The 8,828-nt window shown below is 45.1% G+C and overlaps 2 protein-coding genes across 3 annotated transcripts in view; one reads left to right on the top strand and one right to left on the bottom strand.

The window, feature by feature from the left end:
- Positions 1 to 276: 276 nt before the first annotated feature.
- Positions 277 to 3,709, bottom strand: Ppcs (phosphopantothenoylcysteine synthetase). Of its 2 annotated transcripts, XM_028786795.1 has the most exons (3): positions 3,135 to 3,709; positions 2,874 to 2,977; positions 277 to 1,044 (listed from the first exon to the last, which is right to left on the bottom strand). In XM_028786795.1, the coding sequence occupies exons 1-3, from the start codon at positions 3,640 to 3,642 to the stop codon at positions 721 to 723; spliced, it is 936 nt and encodes a 311-aa protein (XP_028642628.1). In that variant the 5' UTR covers positions 3,643 to 3,709; the 3' UTR covers positions 277 to 720. The 2 variants fall into 2 exon arrangements, with proteins under 2 accessions (XP_028642628.1, XP_028642634.1); XM_028786801.1 differs by lacking the exons at positions 2,874 to 2,977; positions 3,135 to 3,709 and adding an exon at positions 2,657 to 2,858.
- Positions 3,710 to 4,175: 466 nt separating this feature from the next.
- Zmynd12 (zinc finger MYND-type containing 12) overlaps positions 4,176 to 8,828 on the top strand; it is a 33,378-nt gene continuing 28,725 nt past the window's right edge. The window contains exon 1 of the mRNA XM_028785534.1: positions 4,176 to 4,285. Coding sequence (XP_028641367.1) covers positions 4,176 to 4,285 — 110 coding nt within the window. The remainder of the gene's footprint in view (positions 4,286 to 8,828) is intronic.

The following is an 8,828-nucleotide window of genomic DNA, read 5'->3' as shown; positions in this document are numbered from 1 at the left end:
AGAGAGGTCTGTGATCTACAGACCACCTTTAGGGAGGTATCTGCCTTATTCCTGTTTTAGTAAACACCTATTTCTTTTTAAATGACCCAGGTTTGATCCCAGCACCCATGTGGAGGCTCACAACCTCTGAAACTCCAGTTCCAGAGGATCTGATTCCCTCTTCTAGCCTCCAAAAGTACTGCATACCCATGGTATATAATACTTGCAAGCAGAAACACTCAAAACACATGAAATAATTAAATCTTAAAAGAAACAACAAAAAACCAGAAACCCATCTTTCCCAAGTATCCCTTTGTGGGCACAAACTTTATTGCACATAAATTTTTGTACATCCGGTTCCTGAATAAGATATGCTCATTCATCCTTCAGACCCTCAAAGCTCACAAAGACCCTGGCACATGGTAGGCACTTGATAAATAAATTCAGAGCATGGCCATTCATGCACCACAACCCTTCCATTGTACAGCAGGTGGGCATACAGCAGCTCCAGTCCAATCTGCTCTGCAGAACACGGAATCCCAGCCATCTTTGTGAATTCTTGTTCACTTTCCAGGTCAAGGTGAGTGTCAAGTGTTTCACTCACAGAACTGAAATCCCAACAGGCATTTGCCTGCACACCACTTTTATTATTTTTCATTGTGTTTATCCTTAACAGAGGATTAATCTTAGCTCCTATCAGTGGTAAGAACCCTGGTTTTTGATCCTAGAGGAGCATTTCCTTCAGTTTTTGTCACATATAAAAGCTGTGTGTCGAGACCGAAGGTCCTCTACTATCTTCTCTTCTATCACCATGCCTTTTGCTACCTCGTCCTCAGACAGCAGTAACTTTGTCTCTGAGTCTTTGGTTACAATAATCACAAAGGATTTTATTGACTCCAGGATATTCGCCACCACTACTTGATGCTGGTAAACTTCCAAAGCATTCCGAGCCCGACTGATTATGATGTCCGGGTCTGTCTCCAGCTTAAACGAAACTATAAATGCTTTGGGAGCCCAATCTTTAACCAGAGGGGAAAGCATCTTTGGCACCATCTTCAATGTTATCTGTATCAGAAAAAGCACACAAAGTTCAGTAAATAAACATTGGTCAGTCCCTACAGAGACCCAAGCAATCAAGGACTGACTTTGGCCTAAGGTGGGCTTTCTTATAGTTAGGAAACTTCTTGCAGCATACTAAATGCCAAAGACTGGGTTCTGTAGGTTCATTTAGGTTCATACTGAAGCCTAAATTTGGTGCCCAACATCTACTTTTGCTGCAATGTATGTTTTGTGAACCAGTGCTGTTCTGCCATTTTCATTACAGTTCTACAAACATTCCCCTTTATTTCTCTATTTTCAAAGACAGTGTCTCCCTACGCAGCCCTGGCTGACCTAGAGCTTGGTATATCGGCCAGGTTAGCTTCAAATTCAGATCTACCCTCCAGTCTCCAGAGCGCTAGGATGAGATGTGTGAGCTGCCACCATGCCTGGCACCTCCTTTAACTCATTTAAATATTTTTAAGTCTTTGAGAACTTCATACATTGCATTTTAATCGTATTCATCTCTTTTATTTTTTAAAAAGCAAATCTGAAGATAACTATAATTTGTTCGTGAAAAATTTACTTTGGCAGGAGTCCAGTGATACTGGGTTTTAAACCACTCAGTCTAAAACATGTCATATGCTCAAGGGAGAGGCTACTGATTTCTACTTACTTTTTTTTTTTTCATTTGTTGACTTGGTCTTCACTTGATTAAAGTTCCTTCCCTGTTTCCTAAACCTTATACGACCAAAGGGGAATACTAAGTCATTCTGGATATTCTCAAGAAAAATAAAAATGGGATAAACTAGAGATCCCAGGATTTGAAATAAGTGTGAGTTTTGTCTGCAAGTGTGACAGGAATCATACACAAGTGTGACAGGAATCACACACGAGCTCTCTTCTTGGCATTCACCACCTGTGTGCATCCGGGATTCTCCTGCAGACTGAGTGTAATACTGGCAACTACTAGTGTATTTCTCTTCCACAATAACACTTGGCACACAGTAGGTACTCTGAAATGTATAACTTAACTATCCTAAAGGTGCCCCTCAGATAGTTTCATCAAATACTACTTCTATCAGCCCACAAATCACCTTCAGTTCTCAGCAGTGACACTAGACTCCCACTCTTCTTCCTGAAGCTACAATAGCCTCATTTATCCCCTCTACTTCCTAGTTCCAAAATGCTAGGATATTCTGTACAAACAAAACCTTTTACATTTATTTATTTGACATAGTATCTCACTGTGCAGCTCTGGCTGGCCTGTAATTCACTAGGTAGACCAGGCTAGCCTTGAAATGACAGAGCCCATCTGTTGCTGGAGGGCTGCAATTAAAGGTACGGGCCGTTGCATCCAAACAACTATTGTCTTTTCTTCCACCTTGGTGTCTCCAACCTCCACAAGATAAAGTCGAAGGGTCTTAAGGAATACAAAATTTGTGTATACAAGGAGGCAGGCTGCCTCTTTAGCCTTACCAAAGCACTTTAGTTCACAGAATGTTACCCAATTGCAAACTCCACTTAGAACAACCTTCCCCATTTGGTCAGGCCCTCTGCCCATCTTTTGATGAGTCACCTCCATCACCTTTACTCCCCCATCTCACTACCCCGGGATCTGACTGCACTTTGTACATACCTCCACTACAGCATTTATCATTCTGATCTGTGATTAGGGCTGGTGTCCAGGCCCTTGCTAGATTGTGAGATCCTTGAGGGAGAGCAGTGTCTTATTCATCTCTGTATTCCCAGTGCCTAGCTCATACAGAATGCTGAAAGGCCATCCAGAGCAAGAAGAAAGTAACCCAAGATTGGTTATAAGGGGGTCAGATCTCTGGAAGAGAAGAGCCCATCACCTGCAGTGGGCCACCAGATGAGTGGATCTTGTGTTCAGGCATTTCGGAGACAGGAATATAGAAATCTGACACTGCCGCGGCCAGGTAAAACATCGCAGAAGAGCCTGAGAAGAAAAACGGAGTTTAAGAAATCGGGGAAAGGCATGGAATCCTTTCTTTTCAACTTGGGTTCCTAGGTTGTGGACAGCAAGCATGAGGGAAAAGAGGCTAGGGAGAATGGCTCTACAGCCAAGAAACCTTTGGATTCCTTAGAACATTCACCTAATGGACTGAGAGCCAGGGCCGCAGCCTGCAGCAGATGCAGGTAATCCGCCAAAGTGGTAAATTCTACAGCCAGGAAGGTGCCGGCAGCAGCTGCCTCTTGGTAGCTCTGCAACGCTGCAGCAAAGCCCGGGAGTGCATTCTCTTCGGCCTCTAGACTCAGCTTGCCCGACTGGACTGGGCCACAAGGCCGAAGGGCTGACAGCCAGGCCTGGGGCGGAAAGCGGTGGGCATAGGGGAAGGCCGAGCGCGCTCGGTACAAGAACAGGACCCCATAGCCCGCAGCCAGGAAGACCTCCGCCGACGTTGCCCCGCGTCGCCCGCTGCTGAAGTTGTCCAGAAAGCGCACGGCTCGCGCTTCCAGGGGGACCTTGGTGCCTCCAGATGTGATTAGCACCACCCGCCGGCCCTGCTCGCCCAGTCTGGCCGCAAAGCGAGCCATAACCTCGGCCCAGCGCGCAGCACCAGCCGGACGCGGCAACTCAGCCTCCAGGTCCATTTCCGCCATCTGCACCGTAGTCACCCTACGCTAGAACCACGGCGTCCCGGCACGCCGGTCCGCTGGCGCCACGCCCCCTTCCGGATACCTGAGCTGCGCGCAGCCGCAAATAGTGACTGTGGGCATTTCCTTTCCTATGCCCGCTACTAGGTCATGACCTCTCCAAGGCTTGAAATGCTTGGCTGTTCTGTCAGAGCCCGTCGAAAAGCGTCTAGAGGAAGTACCTTTCCCAAAAATCCAGGAAAACGATACGTCCTGTGGGTTTCCTAGTCTGGAAAACGAAATGGTTGTTTTTGACCTATGCCGGCCACCGTATAGCTCTCCCCAAGCTCCAGCTACATTGCAAACAAGTTCTGGCCATTTAACCTTGGAAATTTAGAGTTTGTGCTCTCCTCTCCCTGGTTGCCGCTGTTAGTCCCGCCCCTCCCCCTTGCCCTTGAAATCCTGACATCCGGGCTGGCCCGCGGTTGTCACGTGACACCTCAGACTCGCGTCTGTTAGCCAGGCAACCGTCCTAGAGACTGACGCCAGCTGGGCGCACCATGAACGTGATCTACCCGCTGGCGGTGCCCAAGGGGCGCCGGCTCTGCTGTGAGGTGTGCGAAGCCCCGGCCGAGCGGATGTGCACGGCCTGTACAGTCACTTATTACTGGTAGGCCCTGGAACATGGTGCCTGGTGCCTCTGCTCCCTCCCTGTCTCCCAACCCTGGGTCTGGCCTTGTGTATCTGTTGTTTGTGGTCTTTTCTGCCAACGACCCCACAAGTCCTGAGCAGGCTTGAAGACGCCTGTCTAAGACTTCCGTGGCTTTGTCTGCGTCTTCTCCCGCTCTGCTGGTTTTTGCAGGACTCCTGCTGTTACCATATTGCAAACCAGTCCAAGTGCTGAAGGTAACGGTACCCTTTCTGTAGATGTGTCCCCTCAAAGCTCAAGCAGAGCTCGGAAGGCAGAGAAATACACAAATGAAAATCTCAGGGAGAAATGGCAAGTCAAAGGAGATGGGAGGAGAAATTGGGCAGACAGCTTCTCTGAGAGTAGTTGATTGGTCTGAAGAGCTGAAGAGCCAGTGTTCTTCTTGCCCTAGAGAAGGCACAGGTAGGATTCTTAAATAGTTAAGACTTGTGTCCTTCAGGACTAGAAAGAAGACTAATTGGCCAGTGCACAGCTAAGGGAGTTTGAATGTAGGGGAGGTAGTCATTCAAGATTCGAGGGGTTTATATGTATTCACATTAACACCACTCCCAACCTTTTTTATAAGACAAGGTTTCATGTAGTTGGTCTCAAACTCACTAGGTAAGCTAGGGATTGAACTTTTGAACATCGTACCCACATCCCCCAAGAGCTGGGGTTACAAGTGTGTGTTGCCATGCCTGGTTGTGTACTGCTAGAGATAGAAGGCAAGGCATCGTGCCTACTAGACAAACTACCAACTAAATCACATACCCCTACCACCTCCCAGACTCTGTTTTGGGCCTTGAAAAACTAGGATGTTCCAAACTTAACTCATAGCCAATTGACTTGCTTTTTTTTTTTTTTTTTTTTAAAAAAAAAAAAAGCCTTTATTATTCATTGTACATGCTAAATACTGTCGCTCCTAAACCCTGAGACTTCTGAGGATGGTAACATGGTGACTGGGGCAATGTCTAAAAAAGGTTTCTCTGAAATGACATTTGAGTTGAGTATTGAGAGGCCAGTATGGGCTGGCTATGTGAAGACACAGAGAAGAAGGGTAGGTCTTTCCTACCTGGTTTCGACAAAGTGGGAAAGACCTTGGCTGAAAGCTAAGTGGGAGAGAAAGCCTCATGACGGACAGCCAGTGATTTCCACATTTCACACAGGGATGCTGTGAATAACTCACAACCTGCATTCATACTGTATAAGTAACGTATATCTAGAAGATGCATTTCTTCCTATGAGTTGAGTCAAAGCCAGTTTAAAAGTCTGATTGGTTATGAGGAGGAGTTTAAACCAAGAAGATGCAGGTTTGGGCCGAGCAGTGAGAGGAGACATAGGATTTGGAATTTACCCCTTAGCAAGCCATACGGGTGTTTTGAATGGATGTGGTTTGAGTTCGTGAAGATGGCAGGCAGCAGCAGTGTGGTACAGGGAAGAGTAGACCCTGCCTCTCCAGATCAGACGCTACTGGTAATGCCGTCAGCGATCCTCCCACTCTCAGAATGTTCCAGGTGCCTTCCTCCATGTCGTATGTGATACATTCATCCTCAGGTTTGGCAAGTGGGCACGGGCTAGAGTCCATCATCCCATCGCTCAGTAAAACAGCCTGGCATTCTCGTGAAATTCCTTCTATTTGCTTCTGAATATTTATGTTATAAGCTATGAATTATGAACATGTTCCCGGGTGATAGGTCATTAAAAACAGGACATTTATTTATTTATTTATTTATTTACTTAATTGTGTTGACGTGTGTGTGTTTGTGTATGTGCATGTATGTGTGAGCACAGGTCAAAAGACAACTTTCAGGAGTGAGTTCTCTCTAACTGTAGGCTTTAGCACCTTTTTCCTCTCAGAAATAGTGACCCTGAGACTGAATTACATATGAATAAATGGCTGGGCCAATTACTTTGGCTTTGTTCCCCAAATAGCTCCTATCTCAGTAATCCCATTCATTCCATTCGGAGTGCCACATGACAAGTCACCTCTCCTTCAGTTTGATGCTTCTGTCACCATCAGCATTCTTGGGCGAATCTCCTTGCTTCTGACTATCCCAAAAGTCCTCTATCTGTATCAGAACTTTTACCTCCCTATTTCCTGCCTCAGCTCATAGGCCAATAGCCTTTTACTGAAGCTTTCACACATTAGACAAAAGATTCCCCCTACAGTTCTCTCCTTCAGCATGTGGGTTTGAGCCCAGGTCATAAGGCTTGGTGGAAAGAAATCTTGTTGTCCCAGAATAAAACATTTTTAAGAAGAATAATTTTATAAAAGTATACATAGAAACATTAGTAGTAGATCAGAGAGCCCTCAGTTCATAATACAGCAGATCATAGCATATAGACAACAGTAATTTCCCTTTAATTGGATGTTTGTGATACAAACTTAAAAGGCCTTCACTGGCCAGCAGGGAGAAAATGTCAAGTGGTATTTGATGATAAGAAGCAGTAGGAAACGGGGTGTGGTGGTTCATGCCTGTAATTCCAGCACATGGGAGGCAAAGGTGGGAGGATCACTGTAAATTCAAGGATGGCCTGGGCTAATAGTTCAAGGCAAGCCTCGGCTACAGTGTGAATTGTCTCAGAAAGAAAGGGAAGGCGAGAGAGAGGGAGGGAGGAATCGAGAAGAAGAAGGAAGGGAAAAGAAAGGGAAGCGTCAGTGATTGGTAGAATGGATGCCTTGCATAAGGACATCCAGATGGAGGTTAATAAACCCTGATGATGCTTGAATAAAACATGTCTGCTTCATAAACAGCTTAATTGTGATCCCAGCTCTTCCTTTATACCCCAGCCTGCGGTGATGTTTGGGTGAGACAGCTCAATATTGATGTCACCCAGAAATGTATGAAGAAAGTTGTTTATTTAGAAAGGCAAGCTCTGTCGGTTACTGTCAGTGGAACAAAGGTCAGGAAGTCGATTTGTTACCTTTTCCATCATTTGCAGTGACTCAGCCTGTCTGTCCCTCTGCTGTGGACTATGACTGTTTCCGAATCCCAGGGAAGTGCTTTTGTTGATCTGTTTCCAGTAATTCTCTAACTCATCCCACCATTAAACAAAACAAAACAACAAAACCCTTAAGATGCTTTCTATCACTTCTATGGTAATAGTATAATTTGTAAAGGAAATACTTGGCTGCCCCGTCCCGTGGGGATTCGACGAGACCTTAGGGAAGGGAGCGAAACAATGAAGGGAATGAGACACAAGGAATGAGAGCAAGTCTGGATGGAGTTCTGATCAAGCTCTGAAGCTTGAATTTCGGGTGCAGGTTATAAAGACGCAGCAAACCAGGAAGTTTGGGTGAGGGTCATTGCTTAGGGTTAGCTCACTATTGAATGCTTATTGCCCTAGACCCTCCCACTGTCATATCCTTATTGCCCAAGACCATCCCACTGTCATATGCTTATTGGCCTAGACCATCCCATTGTCTTAACCAGCTCCTAGGAAATGCCAGACGTTCTTTAAGTTCCTGGGACCTGAGACTAGATTTCCCAGAACAGCAGGTAATTACTTGGGTTTGGCTCCGGGCACTTGGCTGTGTTTCTGTTACTGGAAGAGGAGGAGTGAGAGAAAGTGGTGGCTGCAGCCATGTAGTTCCCATGACTGTTTCTGTGCTGCATCCAGGGGCTTGAGTTATTGCACCTGAGACCTTGGAGCTCCGGAAACATACAGTAGTTGTTTTCTGGAAGAAAAACAGAAACACACTGGCAACCTGTCCCCTAGATTATAGCTACCTGTTTTGAAACATGTATAATACATAATAGAGTCCATGAATGTCTCATGCTTATGTGAAAATGCATAAAGTAGAAATGCGAAAGCCATAACTGTAGATTCTTAACCAGAGCCTCAGAATACACAGAGCTGAATTTGACAGAGTCAAAGGGGAAACTAGTCACTATAGTAGCAGTAGTTGGAAGCTTTAATATCCCACTTTCAGTAGTGAATAGAACAATTAGGCAGAAGATCCTGAAGGAAATGTAAGACTTGGGCTGCACTGTAAATTAACTAGGCCTAACTAAGTCTGCAGAACATCCTAACAACAGAATGTGCATCCTCTCCAGTGCATATAAAAAGTTTCTCCATATGTTAGGCCATAAATATGGAAGGAATAAAATCATAGAAGGTAGATTATAGTGGAATGAAATCAATAGCCAGTAATAGAAGGAAATTTGGTCAGTTTACAATCAGGTCAAAAATAACACATTCTTTAAAATCCAGTGGGTCAAAGGAGACTGAAAAATTGAGATTAATGAAAAGGAAACAAAAACATACTAAAACCACACTTATAAGCTATCACTAAAACCACACTTATAGGGTATCATTGAATCTGTAGTTCCTATGAATTTACAGCTGTTAATGTATACATTAGAAAAGACCTCAGATCAATAACTTAGTATTTCATCTAAAGAACAAACAAAAATTATATTCATGCCGGGCAGTGGTGGCACACCCCTTTAATCCCAGCACTTGGGAGGCAGAGGCAGGCAGATTTCTGAGTTTGAGGCCAGCCTGGTCTACAGAGTGAGTT

This window comes from Grammomys surdaster, unplaced genomic scaffold (assembly GCF_004785775.1).
Source record: "Grammomys surdaster isolate TR1022 unplaced genomic scaffold, NIH_TR_1.0 100, whole genome shotgun sequence".
Classification (NCBI taxonomy): Eukaryota; Metazoa; Chordata; class Mammalia; order Rodentia; family Muridae; genus Grammomys; species Grammomys surdaster.
Note: the sequence above shows the minus strand (reverse complement) of the source record. Positions and strands in the feature narration are given on the sequence as shown.

Excerpts from the sequence above, each read along its gene's own strand:
- Ppcs (XM_028786795.1), bottom strand. The coding sequence starts at position 3,642 with ATGGCGGAAATGGACCTGGAGGCTGAGTTGCCGCGTCCGGCTGGTGCT. Across the intron at positions 2,978-3,134 it reads CCTGGCTCTCAGTCCATTAG|GCTCTTCTGCGATGTTTTAC; the intron begins GTGAATGTTCTA and ends TTTTCTTCTCAG. Across the intron at positions 1,045-2,873 it reads CATCTGGTGGCCCACTGCAG|ATAACATTGAAGATGGTGCC; the intron begins GTGATGGGCTCT and ends TTTCTGATACAG.